Here is a 20,909-nt window from a genome sequence, read left to right as displayed (position 1 = left end):
ATTCCTCATTACTTGTTGCAGGTCTGCTCCTGGATTGTTTTCAGTCCCATACCCACTATGCCTCTATCTTTCTCCATCCTCTGCAGAACAAACTTCTGTCACTAATTATTTATTTAGCAGGGTCTCTGCAGGTTTCGCCACCTCCCTCTGTCTTAATACACCAGTGCTCCAACACCTCAGCAGGGCTCTTGTCAGGGGAGCCCATCAGCAGCTCTTCTAAGTCTTTCACCCTCCTTAATATTCAGCACTTGGACTTTTTCCAGTGTTTCGTGAAACTTAGTGTTTGAGACAGATGCTGATTCTGACCAGCCTTGTGTGGGATGAATTACTATGACAGATGAGCTGCAGAGGTCCTGAGAATGACCTCTTTCTGGCCTCCTTCCCTCCTGATCTTCTTTTCTTTATCCTCCTTTCCAAATATTAATACACAGAATCCTCTTTTGTTTTTATCTTTTAGATTTTTTTTTAATAAATACTGTACATAGAGAGCATGGCAAATTGTTAAGAGTACAATTTTCTCACTCCTCTCACACAAAAACCGTAAGGCGACTGAATGTAAAAGGGCTGATATCAAGTCAAATGTTTAGTTTGTCTAACAGCTTGGTTTATGACAATATATTTGCAAACTAATAACATTCCTGTTAGCCTCAGCTGTACTTTTTGTTTAATGCTCATTGTGAGCATGTTGTATGTCGGCATTTAGCTCAAAGCACTTGTGTGCCTGACAACAGCCTCACAGAGCCGCTGGCAGGGCTGAGTTTTGTTATGAGAAAGCTGTTTGAAAATGACCATAAGAGAAGACGAGAGTCGTATTGCTCATTGCTTTTTCATATTCACAATACTATTTCATATACTGCCACTTTAAACAGTGGGAGGTAAAAACATTTTGCCTATTGTGTTAATTGCTTTTTCCCGTCTTAAACTAAACTGCCTTCTGTTCATTTCAAGCACCATTTCAATTTCACCAATGATAACTGTCCAGAAGTCATTGTGGACATGTGTCATTCATGCAGAATGGACGAACATTTGTGCAGATACATCAGAGACAGAACATCCCTGCTGAAAATCCAATCATTAATTCTTTGCCAATTTGACATGCCTCAAACTTCTGTAGCTAAGTGGGAGCACATGCAGAGACTAAAATTATGCTCAAGCTGATTTCAAATGTATTCAGAGGCAGCACAGAAGGTAACCTCGATTTACTTGACATTTCCCAAAGCTTCCCTCAGGGTGCGCTGGTTGTGTCCCATTTCAGCTTCATGTTGGGAGCGCGTTACAGATGACTCATGTTCATTAGTCTTTTTCTTGACTGCACAGACCTTCATTATAATTTAAAATGAAAAAATATCCTTTCCTGCTCATTGGCAAGAGCCAATGTAATTCATTTCACAATATGTTTATGTGGTCTATGCCTTCTGGCTTTGATAAACACAACACATCACCAGTCGGCTATGTGATAACAATTGGTTGACAAGAGGATGAGCTTTATCTCCCAGCCTTATCGTACACACGGCTCTTATTCTACAACTGATGGAAAGCCCTAGTGTGTTGACAATGAAACCTTTCTCAGGCCTCGCTGGCGGCCACTTGCACATGCAGTTTAGTCAAACCTACTCTCCAAATGCTGGGCTGCCCTCCACACTGCTTTGCCAATTGATTGCAAAGGGTGTCTGAGCTGAATCAAATGATCCCCTCTGGCAGCCCTCCCACACAGCTGCGACCCCATTGATTTTCAGTGATATGCCATGCAGGCTGAAGGGCAGAATGGAGCCCTGCAGAGTGCCATTCACAAAGTGTTAGCTTAAGTTTGACATAGACAGGTTAGAACATTCGGTAATATCTTGGTAGACTCACATTGGGTTCATGTGTGGATGTGCATGTGGGCTGCTGAACACTACTCAAAAAGTCTCTGGCTTTTTCTTCCAAAGCTTTCAATTTTCTTTCTTTCTGACTCCCTATACTGTAAATCTTTTTTTAACCTGTACCACCTTCGCTCTCCCTGAAATTCTTTTTGGAAGTGGCTTATGCATTCCTCTTTCAGCCTCCCTCATAATATCTCCCCCTTTGTCGTTGACAGAAGCTGCTGCAGTTGCAGAACTTCAACACACTGATGGCGGTGGTAGGCGGCCTCAGCAACAGCTCTATCTCTCGCCTCAAAGACACGCAGACCCACATCAGTGCAGAGACCAACAAGGTACAGTAGCATGCTACCGTCCTCTCAACCATCACTGAACCATTTCCTGCTTCTGCAGCCAAACACTACCAGACAAATTCAGTGTTCACAGTATGTCGATGCACTTAGCTTACAAGTGATATTGAATCTTGATTCAGTAATCCACATTTCCCCCGTGTGAGCTGCCAAGCTCCTTATCTGTGCCCACTACTCCTACACATTGGCTTTTTAGAAATATGAATTTGAGCCATATAACTGGAAAGTTGAATGCAACAGTTGGGGGAGTTACAGTGTCTTGTCAGTTATGTAAGTCCATCTGGAGCAAAGTTTTTCAAAATGTTTTTGCCTCTCCTAAATAAATCTCTCTTGAGATTTTCTGTTTCCTACCAACTCCTTTCTTATCCCTGTCCATTTTGTCTATCCTTTCCTCTCAAATTAATTCCAACCAACTGCATTCATTCAACCTGCAGGTTTTTAACAACCTCATTGAACTGGTTACATCATGTGGGAACTACAGTCAATACCGCAAGCGCTTCTCCGAATGCTCAGGCTTTCGATTCCCTATCCTCGGCGTGCACCTGAAAGACCTGATAGCCGTGCATGTGGCGCTGCCAGACTGGGCAGACAAAGAGAAAACACGGGTCAATCTGACTAAGACCCAACAGCTGTACGCCATCCTTCAAGAGCTGGCACTGATCCAGACCACATCGCCTAACATCGATGCCAACACAGATCTGCTCAACCTGCTTACGGTGAGTGCAAAGACTGGGCAGAAAATGTATTTGCAGTGTCCAAGATAAATGTTTGGCTTGAATTAAAGATGTACACTGCAAAGAACAGCTTGCAACGGGTAATATCAGGTCCTGAATCAGGTGCTGTGAGTTTATTATTCATCATGAAGCGCAACAGAATTCGAAAGCACTCATTAACCACCCAGACAGCAGTGAAGTAGGAGGAAAAACTTTGTGTCCAGTCTGTTTGATACACAGATTTAGTTCTGCTGTGATTTGATTGGCTTGTGGTCAGGCAAACCGTACAATAGCCAGCAGGGACAAAATCTGTGTACAGACCAAGGCCACAAATGACACCAAAGCATTCAAAGCATGAACCTTCATGCTTACAGCAGTAAATTGTCTTAAACAGGGTTTACTTGCTTACTACTGCATTTTAACAATAAACAACATCAAATCAATTGGATTGTCTGACTTCTATAAAAGGTCAGAAGAAGGTTTGATCAAACAGTAATAAGTAATAATTAAAGATGATGGCATACATTATATTATCACAGACATTCAGAGATACAGGGAGGATTAATGCATTTACTTCTACATACTTGTCTGACTACTGTAACAATATTATCTGGTAGAAATCCATTGTTTAGATTGTATTTGTATTCAAGACAAAGAGTCATGAGTCCTGTTTCAGCATCTCTTCATTGAACTTCACTGAACTTTAAGTTTTTAACCTGCACTGAAACCTCTTGTCTGTTCCTGTATCCTGATTAAAGACCAAAGGGCTTTTGCTGTCAGACTGTTTGGCTTGGAAATGACCTGAAAGAGGATCTCAGCAGAATCTTTTAAATCTCAGCAAGCCTTTTATTTAAAGAGATCACAGTAATATATTGTGACAGTACAGTGATATAGTAGTTTGTTCAGTGTTGTTTTATCTCTTTGACTTATATTACACTCCTGTCAATCACCATTAAATCATAATTAGGATATTCTGTGGCAGATTCACAGGAGGATTCTCCATTTTATATTCAGTGAGAGCTCTTAAAGTGGCAATACTGAGTGAGACTGATCCAAGCTTAGTTGCTGCCTGCGCTTCAGCATGAAAGCTGCAGTGGTGTTTTTAGCACAACACACTAAACCCCTGAGTGTGTGTGTGTGTGTGTGTGTGTGTGTGTGTGTGTGTGTGTGTGTGTGTGTGTGTGTGTGTGTGTGTGTGTGTGTGTGTGTGTGTGTGCGTGCGTGCGTGTGTGTGTGTGTGTCAGTATTTTTGGCAGATGCAGATAAGAGTTTCCCGGATTTGAGAAGGGGAGCTTTGTGAATTTAAACAATCTCAAGAGATCAATCACTCAATGTGGCGGCAGGTGTTTGTGTGAGATTGCAGCTGGCTCCCCTTTTTTTTTGCAGAAAATGACAGAAAACTACTTGACAGGTTTTGGAGCTGAAAAGCACCAGGGAAGTTTTCTGGACAGAGTCAATACACAATTATCGTACGCCAGTGCTTATTGCAGTTGATCTAGCTTGAAACCTGTTTGGCTCACAGTGAGAAGATGGAAAGAAAATCAATAAATCCTTCAAAATAATAAAGCTCTCTACACAGGCATTTCTGCCAGCTAAAACAGGCAAACCACACACGTTTAAAATAGCAGTATCCTCCTTTTTGAGTCATATTCATCAGCCTTTCACATTGAAAGAGATTCTATTATATCATCTCAACAATTTGCAGTTAACCTTTCCGCTGAAATACTGTGAGCTCCACTAATTCAGGCCAAACAAGAAGAAAAGCTTTTTTTCCCCTTCTGCACTTACCACTTCAACTCAATAAAACCCAGGAAACACAGCTCCGGTAAGAGAATAACTGAGAAACCAACAACGAATGCAGTGGGTGATTACATGCGGCAATTAGCTGCGGTGTATTATCTGGAGCAAAAAAACTGTTGCCATAGCGGCTGTGTTAAAGTAAAATAGGGCTCTGCTTAACTATTTCTGTAATGAACTGGTCTGTGTGTGACCTTTGTGTTAAATACCTAGAAAACAAAGGAGGTTTGAAAACGGAAATAGTCACCTCCACTGGAGTCAGCAGTGCCGTCAGAAAATAAATGTAGATACTAGAAATACCTATTATGCAAATCAAATATATACCGGTATGCATATTCTGACCTGAATATTGTTTTTTATGTGTGTTAGTATGTTTTTCCATAAGGGTTAAATATAAGGGATGTACAACATTGAAATGTATACCAGTATCCAACAGCATAGTGCATTGCAAATATTAAGCTTACAGGCAGGTACAGGTAGGCAGGGAGGTAGCTAGACAGGTACTGGTACAGGCAAAAGCAAGCAAGTATATCTGATGAACTGACACAGAATCAAGGGAACACAAAGACTAAATACACAGGTTAGGGGAAGGATAAAGAGAGACAGGTGAAAAAAAACAGTGTGGGGCAGACAATCTAAACTGGAAGCAAAGGAGGTGAATATAAACAAGACACAAGAGGAGGAGGATTTAAAAGTATTTCATATTGTGGTAAAAACTAAAATAGACAGAACACATGAGGAAAACTGTGTATGCTGCATCTGTGTCTATCTCCTTCAGAATGACTGACAGAGTGCCCCTACCTCCCCTGATAGTGTGTGATACTTTAAATTAGGACCCATGGCAAACATGATTTAAATAAATAGTTCTATCAAAACTGCATAGGCAGTATTGTGTGCTTTTGACTGGGGCCCTGGGGGACCCCAGTACATTGAAGCATTAATTAAAATAGAAACAGAAAGCAATAACATGAAGTCATGAGGAACTAATTGATTGACAAAGTCATGTAACATTGGAGTGATAGAATAAAGCACCTGTGAGATATGAAAAAAAGCATGCATCTGGGGGTCTGTGGGTGTCAAGTCATGTAAATAAGAATAAACATGCTTTCTCACTAACATCTAGCGGTATCAGTGATATCTGTCTGAAGGTTCTGCTGCCACTCCAGTAAAATCTAGATGAATGGGATTTAATTTGTGGTGCTCGCAGCATATAAAAATGAAAATCATCCAATACTCAGCAAACTGTAGCATACTGAGCAAACTGCAGAGAAACAAACAAATAGTTGCCAGCTGTTTGAATGAAGGTACACAACAGCCTTATGTGGTCACTTGTGTCTATTTCACTGGTATTTGCAGTTGGACTATGCCCCTAAAATGCTTCTTTTGCTTGAAATCTGTGCCGGAATATTGTGGTGGAGATGAATGCTGGGAATGTCTAAATCTTGTTGAAACTCTTAACAACAGTTTCAGACTGAAACTCTCTTCAAGGATACTATACAAACTACTATTGTATTGGATTTAAGCAGGAACAATGATTCTTTATGTTTGAGAACGGTCTACATAACAAAATAATCTAAACTCAAAGGCCCACTTGCAGGTTTTTTGAAGCTTTCAACCACTTCATTATTCAAGGTTTTTAAGTGTGGAAATTTGGTCAGGTGATGGTGGTTCTATATATGGAGGGGAAAACTGCCACCTCTGTCTTGTTTAAGGGTTTAAGAGTAACTTTAAACCCCTAAAAATATAGTTTTTGCTCACCTTAGCTGGTTTAACTTCTCAGCTTGCTGTAGCTGTTAGAAGTGTACTGTTGGGTATGGTTACTGGTGCACACACCCACTACACCTTGCAGTGATAAGAAAACGTTCAACCAGAGAGTGCTTTTCAGTCTGGTGTTTAGTCTTCTTGTTAATTAGGAGTTACATCACCCAAAAATCACTGAGACTATTTGATAGTGTCAATGACTAAATACAGCTTTTCACAAGTTACTTAGGTTATAACAAGTCTATTTTCACAGGGAAAGTTAAAAGGAAATAACAAAAGCTTCTCTTCTGAATGTAACACTGTATCAGGACTGATAATCACTATATAATCTCATATAATTGACAGCTTGTTGCAACATTGTTTCATATCCATTAGTTGCAATTGAATTTAAGTGAATTCACTGATAACGATTCGTAAAATGTGTAATATATGACAATTAGAAAATCCACTGGTTGAACACTGGTGATCCATCTGGGAGTGTAACGGAGGCTAAACCCACAAAAAACATTAACAAACATGTAAAATGAGGAGACTGGGTAATTTAAAGACAAACCCCTGTCCGCTGTTCTGTGCAGGTGTCTCTGGACCAGTACCACACAGAGGAGGAGATCTACCAGATGTCTCTACAGAGAGAACCTCGCAAGCCAGCGGTGAGCAGCACACTGATGTACACTCTGGGCCCTGGGTCCTCTCCGTCCACCCATATTTGGTGTACCCCACTCTGTCCTGATTTTCACTGCTCCATGAAGCTAATAGCCCTACGCTGTCTGGATTTCAGAGAGTTTTACTGTAACATGATGATGTGCGTGGTATTTTAGACATCCTTAAAGTACTGAATTCTGTAGGAACCAATGAATCCTCAACACTGTTTGAAGTTCAACGATATTTAAATGTAGCTTTCAGCCTTCCAGAAGCCATATTTTCTGTATCTTATAATAGATGCTCTCAAGGCTCATATTGTGTGCTGTGTGAAAAAGTGTCACAAATGCATATTGGAAATCTTTGTTTTCCTTTTCCTAACCTCGACTGCTGCTCTGTGCTGCAGCTACCTTTTTTCTTTCTTTGTAAGATGACAGCTTCTGCTTCCCTGGGTTGATATTGATCTCATGGTCTTTGGTTTCTCATCGGTTGCAGCAGAACTCCAGCCCCGCCCCCGCGACTGACCCCAAGCCCACCATGATCGATGACTGGGCTGTGTCGGTGAAGCCCAGCGCCGACCCGACGGTCATCAAGAAACACATAGAGAAGATGGTGGAGGTGAATTTCTCAGCAGCTATACATTCCTCTCTCTCAGTGCACCACCATCTTGACACAATAACTGCAACTCAAGTGCTCTTGGCTCTTGGCCAAATGGCTAGCAATCTTTGCCTATAATTACCAAGGCTGGGAAGGTCATTTATAAACCTAGTAAATCAATTTTTTTGAGTCGTTTATGTTTGTTTTCACCCCTGTAAATGAAAAATGATATGGTTCCCAGGTTGAGAATCCTTTTAAAGTCAATGGGAGTATTTCTATACCTCATGGCTGCCTATTAGAATTACTTACTTTTCTTTTCCCTCCTTCTTGTTCTTAAGGTTATTATGATTTTTTTTTAACAAAATAGTTAATAGAAGCAGAAATGTAATGAGCACAGAGAGCTGGGTATGACATGCAACAAAGGTCACCGGCTGGGACTGAAACATGAAGTAATATGAAATGAGTCCTAACCATTCAGCTACTCAGGTTCCCACTTATACTTTCGTGCCCACTTATATTTAGATGGGAAAAGGCATTTGTTGTTTCCTGGTTGTGTTTCAGTTCCTCTTGCTCTCAGTCAGGTCATGCAATGATGATATCTGTTAAGTAACTGACTGCAACAAATTGGAAATGAATAGGTTGCTCATGGATTGCTCAAAAACATGCTTAATTTATTCATATTGTGTGATTAACATTGGGGGATGGTAAGGGTCCTAATTGTCTAATTGTGATTATTACTTCTTATTTTCTATTTATGTAAGGTTCAAGCACAGACAAATCACAAATACCCAACCTTGGCCAGTTACAAGGCAAAAACATGTCCTGTAATTGATAGTAGGGCAAAATGAAATATTCAAATTCATGGATCAAATTTTTATTTGTGGATACAAACATTGTGCTTACAGATGATCTCTCCAAGCATTCCAAGCAGTGAAATTAAATCAAAGTCAACACTCAGTACTCTGCAGCAGAATTCACACTGAAACTAAAAACTCTCACGTTCACAGTCGGTCTTCAAGAACTTCGACACAGACGGTGATGGCCACATCTCCAGGGACGAATTTGAAGCAATCAGGAACAACTTCCCATACCTCAGCAAGTTTGGAGAACTGGACAAGAACCAGTGAGCATTTGGAGATGTATTCACAGTTGTAAAATCCACGCAGTTTACAGACCTACCCAGCTCACCTCTCTTTGCTTCCTCTCACAGAGACGGGAAGATCAGCAGAGAGGAAATGATTGACTACTTCATGAAAGCCAGCTCTCTGCTTAACTGCAAGATGGGTTTCATCCACACTTTTACTGAGGCCACTTACGTCAAGCCCACGTTCTGCGAGCACTGCGCTGGCTTTGTGAGTAAACACCTATTACATGTTTAAGCTTGTGTCTTATCACATTTATCCTAAAAATCATATGAAATGCTATTTGTGCAGTACTTTAAAAGATCATTCTAAATACAGAATCGACTGTATAATTTATAAACCAGTCTGGCTCGTGTGCAGGTCTTAAATAAATATAGATTTTTGCTATTGTGTTTTAAATGCATTGATTTTCTCACTGACCCAATCAATGGCACGTGTCATAGTTTGTTTAAAAATGTCAAAGGTCAGTTGTGCTCACCCTGACGTTCCACAGCCATGTAAGCCTTACAGGCTATCTGCACTTCATTATTTGTCTCGCCAGTGACCAGCAGCGCGTGATAGGCCCATCTCTCAGAGGTTCCTCCTGTCAGGTCAGGGCAATGCCAATTACTTTGAGCTACAACCACACACTGCTGAAGTTGCACTCTGGGAAATATGGGAGGAAGGTAATTGGGCGAGATGATAACCCTCCTCTGTGGCAGTGTCACATCTGCGTGTGTGTATTTCCTCTGGCCCTTAACATTCCCCCAAAGTCCCCCAAGGAGCCCTCTGTTATTTAGACACAGACAGTGAGTCAGCACTCAGCTGTAATGAGAACAGGAATAGGGCCCTCATACTGAACTGCAGACATGGAGATGACATCCCATTCATTTCTGTACACTGCATATAGAGCGAAGCTAGAGAGAAACTGTAATGCTCAAAAGAGAAGTATGTATTCATATAATCTATGACATTTCATTAACACTCAAAAACACACTCACGCACACACACACACACACACACACACACACATTCTCCAGGGGAAGCGCTGGCATTTTCAAACCATCATAAGGGGAAACTCGGAATAGAGAGCAGGGAAAGATAAGGACTCTGGCAGCGTGCTTCTTCCTTTGAATATGTGTGTGTGGCAGAGGTAGATACATTAGCCACTTCCTCCTCTGCCGGCTTTGTGTTTTCCCTCTTGGCTCCTGTGCAAAAACAATATTTTCCTCGCAGCCCATTTTTCAGTACTCCTCTTAAACACGCTGTACGAGCCAAGCCAGGCCTCTTGTAAACACCGCAGAGTTCACTCACCTCCAGTGTCTCACACAGATCTCCAAAATGTTATGCTGTTTTGCCTGCAGCTAACTTTGGCCCTACATCCTAATTAATGGCACACAGATGAGTTTTACTAAATGCACAAAGCAAGAAGAGATATCGCAGAGGGTTTTTTTTGTATCTCAGGAGAGTGCAGTAAGTTTTCGGCTGGAGCCTCAGAGTACTTTTATATGAGAGACAGCAGAGGGTTGTGCACAAGTCTCTTCGGGCTTTTTACACTTTAGTTTCATAGACTAAATATAAGAAGAGCAAGAATCAGTCTCTTGTTTTGTCTTCTGCTGCTGGAGTGTTCGTACACTCTGACAAAGACTCAACTAAACTAAAAAATAGAGTATTTGAAAATGATCTTACTGGGGAAAATGTGTTATTACAGTCGCAGTCGCCTTCCACACTGTCCGTCTAGGCAATCTGTCCTAATCTGCCCTATAATAAACGCTAAAATCAAGCACAGTTATTGTTCTTTTAGGTCATCACGCCCACTGATTGATTTCCTATAGGTCTAAACTGCGGAAAGCTTTCTTTTATGTATTTGGTGCAGGATCATATTGCAAACCAGCACTTGTAAACAAACCTCCCATGGACATGTTTTGGTGACCTTATCCTGCCGCGTTGCAGATTTTGGCAGTAGAGAGGGGTGTGCCAAAACAAATCAGTTTCCAGTCCCTGTAAGATCAGCTAAATACAATGGAATTTTCTTCCTTTTGATAACCAGCTGAAGACACACACTGTATAAGATTAAATTAACAACTGTAAATCGAATGATGATGACACTGTCTAATTGTTAAGACAGCAGCATATCAGAAACATTCACACTAAGTCCTCAGTTTCCACACTGGATCTCTTTGTGCCATGCATGCAGTGTGGAGGAGGGATGTGAAGTCGGGAGGAATCTTAAAAATTTCACAGACCACAGTGACTTTTGTCTCTGTGTTTGCATGTTGCAAAAGTTAAGGAATAGTGTTTGGGAAATTTGCTTTCTTGTTAGATGAGAAGATCAATACAAAGCGACAGTTAGCTAAGCATAAAGACTGGTAGCAGGAGGAAACAGCTAGGTCATGAATGTATATTAAGATAAGCATACAGTGTTGGAGTCGTTGTCTCCCTCATTCCTATGAAAGTTGCTCAGTGGCGCATTAAGCCAAAAAAGCCACTGCAAAGAAATGATCTGCAAACTGTGCAGGCTCTAGAGCATGTGCACAAGAGACCTCCGCTGGCTGAGCCGACTGACTTCTGGTTTGATCCAAATGTTATCAGACAGACTGGATCAAATTTGGATTGAGAGTGAAATGAGTCATTTGGTGGGGTTTGTGAGGCTTAAAAAACTTCATCCACAATCTTATAGCCTCTTCTGTCACAGTGTAATTCTATGGCAAAAGTCGTGGGTCAGTGTGCATCACGTGACGAACCCAGAAGTTGTAATTACACAGTTTGGCAGGGGCTGAATCTAGCCTGGCTCTGCCCAAACATAAAAAAAACACCTCTAAAGTTCACTAATTAACACGTTACATCTTTAATAAAGACCAAAGTGTAATAACGACAACTTGTGGCGTTACCAGGGGTTATGGAATATTTCTGGCTTGAGTGACTTCCTGGAGTGTCTGTTGGTTGCCCAGCAACTTCATGGTGATGACAAGACTCAACAAGATGAAATGTGTTAATTAGTGATGTCTTTATGCTAAGCTAAGCTATAGCTTTATATTTAACAGACAAATAGATAAATGAACCCACAATGAATTACTTATAAATTCATTACATCAGTGGTTTTTCTGGAATGCCTCCCCATCAGAAGTCTCCCACCCCACAACTTTATTACATTACAACAAAGGGCAGCACGATAGCATCAGCAAACCAAATGTTTGTTTATTTTCCCTAAATAAATCACATTCCATCAGCTTCGTTTCATTCCACTGCACTGTAAAGTTCAAGATTATGAACAACTAAAAATGCTAAAAAAGACAGAGAGAGGGAGAGCGAGATATGCTCTCGAGCCTATCTAGATAATGTTATTTTGAGGATACTAGGATAATACTGTTAATAGCTGGTATGTCAAAGTGTTCTGAGAATGCTGCCAAGCCCTACATGTTACACATACTAAATCACTTTACAAAAAGGTGGTAGATGAATGCCAAAAATTTTGATGTAGGAATGCAAATGGGAAGTGGAAACTCTCCTCAGTGTGTAATAAAAGCAGTTTGTGTTTATATTCCTGCCATTGCCATTGTATCAAACTATTCAGGAAAGCAGGAACAGAATGACATGGGATTGCTGTGTTGTCACTCTCCTTCTCCTGTATCTTGCTATTATTTACTGGAGAAAATAAATCACTAGTTAAGTACTGCTTGGAAGATTTTATTTTAAATGCATTAACATCAAACGTGTCAGCTCAAGTTTCATGCTCAGTCACACACAACAAAAGCGTGTAAGCATATAGGAGACACTATTAAAAAATATAAACCTAAATATGACACGGAGTGCTTCTTAAATATTACAGTGTAACAGCTGGCAGTAAAAGCAGCACATTTACATCACAATAAAATACAGACGTTACTATTTAAGTGCCAAATCATTTCTAGATTTATAGTAAAGTTTTCTCAAAGCTTACAGTAAACCGTCAAAGAAACAAGTCAGTGTGTCTTCAGCTCTTGTTTGTAGTGCATTGTGTTTACTGCCTCTACAGAGGAAGTAAAGGTCAGCCGGTGTAGGCAGAGCTGTGATGATAGTTATGTTTAGATGTTCTGCTCGTAACTGACTTCTCTTTGTTGTACAGCCTCTGGCTGTGCACACCGTTTCCCTCAGTGTGTGTATTTGTGTGTCTTTGTGTGTGCATCTATGTGCATCTACAAGTGTTTGCATGCATGCATGTAGGTTTGTGTGTGTGTGTGTGTGTGTGTGTGTGTGTGTGTGTGTGTGTGTGTGTGTGTGTGTGTGTGTGTGTGTGTGTGTGAAGAGGTCAGGATATTTTGTGCCTCTTCAGATGTGCCAGTGCAGTGTGTGATCTCCAGCTCTGCTCTTTCATGTCATTGTTCCCCCCACTGTCTGTGCGCTCCCTGCGTCCCGCTTGATCTTGGCCCCCTCCACCCCCCTCTGTCCCGCCAACCTCCTCTCTCTCCCTCTTTTCTTTCCCTCTGTCTCTCTCCCTCGCCCTACATCTCTCTCTGTTCCATTATGCCCCTTTCTTCACTTGCTTTTTTCTCCAGCCTTCACTCGGTGCCTCGGCATCAGTGGAGGATATCAAGATGTGAAGTATATGGGTGTTTTAACATGTTTTAGCCCATTAACTGCTAATTGCGTATACCTTGTCTTTACTGCCAACCATTTTCCAAAGCACAAGTTTTTAGATGAATTTCCTACCTGGCAGATATTGGTTTCCATTTATTTTAGTTCCCCGCTCACTACAACTTCAATTTTGAAGATTCTCCTTGGTGGTGCATTCAAAGGCGGCTGACAAAAAAGGCACCTGCACAACATGTAGGCTGCATAGAGAAGACTGTTGGTTTAGTCATTTAAAAGTCGGACAACTAACACTGGAGTTGGAGGGACCCAGTGTCCCAGTTCACCTTATTACATTGTAAAGTAGCTTTAACTTAACACTGACCAAAAATAAAGGCAGCATGATGTTAAACATGATGGTTTTTAAGTCTTAGCAGGCGGTAGTGAAATGACCAGAGGCTAATGGCTGTCTGAGAAGTAGGAAATTAATCTAACATTTTATGGCATGGTTAATAGTTGGCAATTATGTAAAGTATATGACATTTGTAGCTAACAGAACTAAACCATGCAAAACCACTATAGTGCTTGAAGCTAGTGTGTCAAAACTTGCTGTCTTATTTAAAATTGTCTTTGGGTTTTTGCCACACAACCTTAATTAAAACCATAACAAGACAATTATGTAAGGAGAGAGTCATTAAGAACAGAACATCGTGGCCTTAGAAGGCATAGATGGAGTAATAAAAACCATTAAAATTGCAGAGAGAGGCTGGGTGCAAAAAAGAAAGAGGCAGAGGAGGCAATGCATTCAGTGTTCTAATAGAATTTGGCAGGAACAACTTGCTGTACATGTTTTTGGTGGTTCTACAAGAAAGGTAAAAATAAATCAAAGTACAAGTATATATACATATGAGTGTGGTAGTGGCATATTGTTGAGATCACAAGATAATTCATCATGAGAAAATTATTTTTGTTTACTTGAGTTCACAGGGTATTTGTGGAGAACCTGAAAATGAGTGCCTGGATTATTTAATCGAATGGGATTACAGTATTAAAGATCACTGTCACGACTGTCAGGGAAGATTCATAAGTGAGCTAAAGAGAGTTGTTTCCAGACTGTATGTCTGAGAGTTCATTTAAAATATTCATTTCCTGGTAATGTGATGCAATACTGACCAAATATATCAGACTGAGATTAATAATGAGCTCAAAGATCCCTGCGCTGCCCAGATTCTTTTCATACACTGTTTCCTGGAATTGTGCATTATGTTGACCAATGCTACCTCTATAATAATATTACACCATATATGCATGCTGGCATAGCACTCTGATAAACGATATAAGAAATGAGGGAACGACCTTTTGTTTTCTCGTGATAACAAAAGTTACATACATTTAGGTCATACTGTATAGAGGAGCATTCTAATTCCGACAATAGCGGACATTTAACAGCTACCTTCTGTCAGCTCAAAACTCTGTGTAATTACTACATCAGGAATGAAAGCACATCCTAATTAACACCCAACCCCGCTGCCCTTTTCTTTTTCTCTCTTTTTTTTTTTAGATATGGGGCTTCTACAAGCAAGGCTACAAGTGTAAAGGTAAGAGAGATTTTACTCTATGACTGCTGCACAGATGTGTGTGTGAATTAGCTAGTCTTTTTGACACCATCGATTCCCAGCCTTCACACACACACACACACACCACACACACACACACACACACACACACACACACACCTACACACACACACCCTCTGTAGATAAAGATCCATAGAGTTGAAGTACTGAGTAAATGTCATCAACACAGAAACCATGGCAAATATATCACCCTCTTTTAATGGCTGTCCACACACAAAGCTCAGTTCACTAACAGCTGGATAAGGTCCATCAGCTGAGACCACACTACACACAATGCACAATTATTTGCCCTTTCAAAGCTCCCAGTACACCAGTGTTTGAAGAAGCTGGTTCATTTCACAAATGTACATACACACAGGGACCCTCCAACACCTCTCGTCCTCATGGTCATTAGCTTCAAAACCACACACTTGCCTACTTTCCCTCTCTGGATGTGCCACTGGTGGTCCGTGCTGACTCTAAAAATTAAGTAGTGATAATCTGCAGACGTTCAGTGCACTAAATAACTAACGCTACATATGTTTCCGTCCAGATGTCAAGCGAACACTTTGGAAATTATGCCAAATCTAAAATGCAAATCATGCAAGTTTCCATCTGCCGGAGTCTTTCGAGGAGTGATTGATTACAGCTCAGCCTTATGAATTAGAGAAGTTCGAGTAGGCAGATATTTTACAGGCAGGATTTCATTGTTTTGTGAAGTGTTCAACAAATTAGTTCCTATTGATGTTTACAGCACATGGCTGCCTGTGTGTGTGTGTGTGTGTGTGTGTGTGTGTGTGTGTGTGTGTGTGTGTGTGTGTGTGCCCCTCCACGTTTAATTATTTGTTTGCACTAGCATTGGTTTCTCATTTTTCGGAATATTTTAAGTAATAGTCAATGTAATAATGGCCTGAAAAACAGGCCACACATGTATATAGACACAGTCCTTGTATGTCAGAGGATGTAATGTGTTCACCTTCTCCTCGTTCCTTTCTTGAAAAACGAGTATTACAATTATTGACTCTCTCTTGCTTCCTTATTCATTCAGGTTTATCTCAGATTGGCGAACTAAGGCTTATTAAAGAGCTTGCAAGTTATCATCAGAGATTTGAGTTGCATAGCAACTAGAGTAATTGATGCTCCTTGGGGCCTTTGAGGTCTTGTGGTCTTTTACTAGCACCCTGCACCTTGTGTTTAGAAGGAGAACAAATATTATTATTTGATCACCAACTAATTTCTTAATTACCAAGACATGTTCTACTTTAATCAAGTTTAACTTGTTTTTCTGGTGATAGTCTTTTTAAAAAATCGCTTTAATTTCAGTTTTTCTGGTGCTTGGGAGGTAATTCAGTTATTAAAAGACAAACATCCGTACATGATTGCAGTTGTTGAGACAAAAGGAGTTAAAAGTGGGAACACGAGCACTTTGTACTGTACACACACTCATACTCCCACTCACACCCCCAAACACTACTCGCTCCCATCTCCTCCCTCTCCTCTCCTCTCCTCTCCTCTCCTCTCCTCTCTGGAGGAGTGTACATCTCCGAGTTAGACTGGAAGTGTGTGAGAGTTCAGGCTTGTTCCACCGCATTAATGAGACCACAGGAAGTCAACGTGAAAGCCCTACAGCCATTCATCCCCATTACCATTGTTAGCCCGTACTCAGGGAGGTAGAGAGAGCGGCGGGGACATAATTGAAATGAATCACCCTCTACAGTGCAGGAGCGGAGTGTGTCGAGAGCCCTGAATGTGTGTGAGGAGTTTGGTGTGTGTTTTACAGCAGTAGACTTTTAGACTTAGATATAAGAGGTATCTTAGTGTCTTTGAATGGGTTAGTATTCTAACTTTCATATCAATACAATACAGCTACGACAACATCACAGCAATAGGTCTTGACTTCCACCTGTCTTTGACCTTATTTTTTTGGGAAGTGCGCTAGCTTTGCTGAGAGTTGATCAATACCACTTTTATTCTTTTAAAACTTTTTAGATCCCCCCACCCGTATCCAGTCTTAATGCTAAGCTGCAGTACGCTAACAACCTGCTGGCTGTAGCTTAATATTTAACTTCATATTTGGGGCTTATTCCAGCATTTCTGGCTGTGCTATATGGCCACTGAGTAGGTGGCTGCCAAAATAATAACACAGTAAAGTCAGACCAACAAACCAAGAGAAAAAAGTGCAGTGAAACTTAACAGTTTTTAAAAGGTTTTTAATTGGCTCTACCTCAGCATTTCAGATGGTTCATCATGACTGTTAGGTATTTAATGACTAAGGCAATACACTTGAAACCTGACTGAAGAAGAAAACTACCCTATTATAATGTCAAGAGGTGGTAGTGACATGGAGTTTTAATGTGCAAAAGATCTTTGTTCAACTTTTCTCAAGTTTAAATATTCAGGGAAATTATTTGCAGTGGTGTCAAGGAGAAAGGAAAGTTTGGTTGACAAACTACTGTGGCGTGTGTGTGTGAGTGTTCAGATTCTTTCACTCTCACATTTTCATGATGCCTTGCTTAATGACCCATCGCTCCCCTCCTCTTAGACTCCTGCTGCTTGACAGAGTTGTTGTCGGGCACAGTCGGCCTCACCGTGTGCGTGTGCCAGTGTTTGTGTGTCTGCATGGCATGTAGAAGCTCATTCCTGTCACCACTAGCTCTTCCATTCACCCCGATGCTTCTGTTTGCACCCGTCCCTTTGTCTGACCCTCTCCCTCTCTCTCCACCCCACTCCCCACCTTCCCCTCGTTCCTGGCCTTCCCCTCCCTTTTTCCCATCTCGTCTCCTCTCTCGACAACTCTCCCTCCCTCTCCGACGAACCCCACGTCCTCTCCTCCTCTCCCTCTCCCTGCTGCCGTCCTCCTCCCTCCAAATGAACACTCGGCCGGCAGCCTGCGGGGTCAACTGCCACAAGGCCTGCCGAAGCCGCCTGGCCGTCGAGTGCCGGAAGAGGACCAAGAGCATCAGCCACGAGACTCCGCCTGCCCTCCAGGCCAGATCCTACAGCTTCCCTCCACCTGCCAACACCCCACCCAGCCTGCAGAACACAGGTGAGTGGTGCTTTGGTTGTATCAAGTACGACGCAGTCCTATGATTCCCTTGGCTAAAAGGCTTTCAGAATTGGTTGTTGGGTTCACATTCATCAGCTCCGTTGTCACTTTAAATCTGAGTTTAACACGTTTCTGCACCACATTAAACGACACCACAGGTGAACAATTTTAACTCATAAATACCCCCAGGAAACTTCTTTAAATGTGCAAATGAAGAATTATCTGATTAAAACTGCACTAATTATCATACATTTACAGAACAGACATTTTTCATTTTGTTGACATATTAAAGTCAATGGGGTTTTTTTTGCCTAGGGATTTTGGGTGTCTCTTTATCGCTCCATAAATCAGAAAATACTTTCAGCAGCCATAAAAACATCCATTTTCACCATGTTTTTAGGAATAAAATGTTATATTAATCAGTTTATGAATTATATATGAACAAACCCCTCTGGAAAACCTTCAGAATTTAGATAGGAGTAAAACTGGATGGTTTGGTGTATGTGTGCTGAAGTGGATATTTCTGGAGTGTGAGAAAAAAATGAGAAAATGGCCTTTAAAGATATGTATGGAAAAGACACTACAGGTGAATAGGGTAAAAAATGATGATTTACAATAAGGCAATTATTTTTTACATGGCAGGCATTTTTAATTTGATGGTAAATTTGGATTAAGATTTATATCTAACTCCTAAACTCAAAGACTATTTTGAGGTGGGAAGCTTCTGTCCTTTCCATATGATGTACATGCAGCATGAAATTGTTTCATTAGCTTTCTAAGACACTATATAGTACACCAACATGATCACGAAAAACACCCTCACAATCCTAAAATGTGCCCAAAAATCACTGGCAGAAAAATCTAATTTTCTTTTCCAAAACGGTCTAATGCAGTCATCCTCTCAGAAAATGATAGCTTAGAGGAATTTTTATAACACGTTTTCAGCACTTCATGTCTACACTGCAACACCTCCACTTTTTGACGTGTGCTTTTGTCTTCCTCTGAGCATATGGGGCACTGACATTTGGAAGATATTCTCAAACAATGGAGTGTAATTTGCAATGGAAATATGATTGGCCCACCACAGCGAGACCAGTGACTCATAGATGCAATGTTTTCATTAGACATTATCAAAAATGGTGCCCTGCCTGGCCATGTTTTATATCACCATGAATCTGCTTGATCAATGGGCTACACAGTGCTGCAAGGCAAATGAATTGGCAAGGTAAACAGACAAAGGCCACACATTTTATTTGCTCTAGGCAGTGTTTTGCATTTTCATTTGATTGATTAATCTATTCCTCATTTCCTGACCTTCTCTGTTTCCAGTAATTGCTGAAGAGGATCTAGAGACAGTGGAAGAAGGAGTGTTTGATGTTCATCTATAACCAGGTGAGAGAGATGTTGACTTTGGCTGCTGAAGTAAAGTCTTGTCCTGTCACTTATTCTCACACTCTTCACTTCACAACTATAATTTTCTATAGGCATTTCTATTGTGACTACTCATCTTCAGTGTTCCTAATCAGTTTTTACTTGAGTTAATCATTTCCTATTTTACCAGAATGACTTCTGGTGTCCTTTAAAGACTCATCATGTACTGTAGACGTTAACATTTAAAAAAAGTGTGTTACACATACTGTAACTGTGGATTATAAATGTTTATTATAGCTACCAACCATTATCATAATGCTGCATGACCTGTACCTGTGATGCAACTTTCTCTATTAAAGCTACTGTTTATGGGTACCATGGTAATACTAGAATCATACAGCATCAGGGGTGTCCAGTTATACAACAACAATGAAAAGTATTTGTGTATAGAAGCAAATAAGCAAATAGATCAGTCACAGTTTGTTGAACATCTGCTTTTTGAATGTTGGGCATTAAAGGAATAAATCAACATTTTGGGAAATACCCTTAATCGCTATCTTGTTGAGAAAGATTTATTGTCTGCATGCTAAATATGTATCTGGAGCCTGAAAGCTTAGCTTAGCATAACGACTAGGAACATCAGCCTGTCTGGCTCAGTCCAAAGGTAACTAAATTCACCAATTAGCACCTCTAAAGCTCACTAATTAAGGTTCTAAATCTTGTTTGTTTATTCCGTATAAAAACAAAAGTGTAGAAAAAACATGTTGGGGTTTTACGGGGGTTTTTGTGTTGGACTATTTCCTGGCCAGGCAAAGTAACTTCCTGGATTTGTATCATCACCATGTAATTTAACCAACCAAGAGGAAGTTAATGCGTCTGGCCAAGAAATAGTCAAATACATAACCCTGGCATACCCTAGAGGCGCTGGTATGCAGATTTTGTTACCTTTGACAGAGCAAGGCTAGCTGTCTTAAGTCTTTCTGCTAAGCTAAGCTAACAGACTGCTGCTGTGGTTGCATATTTACCGACAGACGTGAGAGTGCTAAGAGTGAGACAATCTTCTCATATAACCCTTGGCAAGAAATCGAATAAGCATTTAAAATTAGACTGTTCAAATAAGGAATCAGTAAAGTGTCACAGGAAATATCCTTTTGTCATATCATCTACCAACCTGTTTGACCCATTAAAACACAGTAATGCCTACTTACAACTTCTCATCACAGGTTGGAAATGAGTATGAGCTGTGAGCAGCTCAATCAAAGAGCAATTTTCTCTTCTAAGATTGTTTAAATTGGCTAAGTTTTATAGGGCTGAGGAGGTAAAACTAATCAGGATTTTACAAGAAAAAAGCAAGCAATAATTGGAGATAACAAGATAAATAAAAAAGCTAATTTTGCATGGGAGAAATGTTCTCCTTTCCTGTCATCCTGCACCACCTGTGATGAATGGGGCTGTCCCGACCTCCAGGGAACCACTGATTTGCCAGAATGC

General features: G+C 40.7%; 1 protein-coding gene across 4 annotated transcripts in view; it reads left to right on the top strand.

The window, feature by feature from the left end:
• Positions 1 to 20,909, top strand: part of LOC127349506 (RAS guanyl-releasing protein 2) — a 39,358-nt gene that overhangs the window by 16,377 nt on the left and 2,072 nt on the right. For 3 of the 4 annotated variants that reach the window (XM_051375312.1, XM_051375311.1, XM_051375313.1), the window contains exons 8-16: positions 2,078 to 2,194; positions 2,644 to 2,925; positions 7,056 to 7,130; positions 7,615 to 7,737; positions 8,724 to 8,839; positions 8,927 to 9,068; positions 14,947 to 14,983; positions 17,889 to 18,047; positions 19,377 to 19,439. In XM_051375312.1, coding sequence (XP_051231272.1) covers positions 2,078 to 2,194; positions 2,644 to 2,925; positions 7,056 to 7,130; positions 7,615 to 7,737; positions 8,724 to 8,839; positions 8,927 to 9,068; positions 14,947 to 14,983; positions 17,889 to 18,047; positions 19,377 to 19,435 — 1,110 coding nt within the window. In that variant the 3' untranslated portion in view covers positions 19,436 to 19,439. The remainder of the gene's footprint in view (positions 1 to 2,077; positions 2,195 to 2,643; positions 2,926 to 7,055; positions 7,131 to 7,614; positions 7,738 to 8,723; positions 8,840 to 8,926; positions 9,069 to 14,946; positions 14,984 to 17,888; positions 18,048 to 19,376; positions 19,440 to 20,909) is intronic. The other variant, XM_051375314.1, reaches the window with a different exon arrangement.

Source organism: Dicentrarchus labrax, unplaced genomic scaffold, assembly GCF_905237075.1.
Source record: "Dicentrarchus labrax unplaced genomic scaffold, dlabrax2021, whole genome shotgun sequence".
Lineage (NCBI taxonomy): Eukaryota > Metazoa > Chordata > Actinopteri > Moronidae > Dicentrarchus > Dicentrarchus labrax.
Note: the sequence above shows the minus strand (reverse complement) of the source record. Positions and strands in the feature narration are given on the sequence as shown.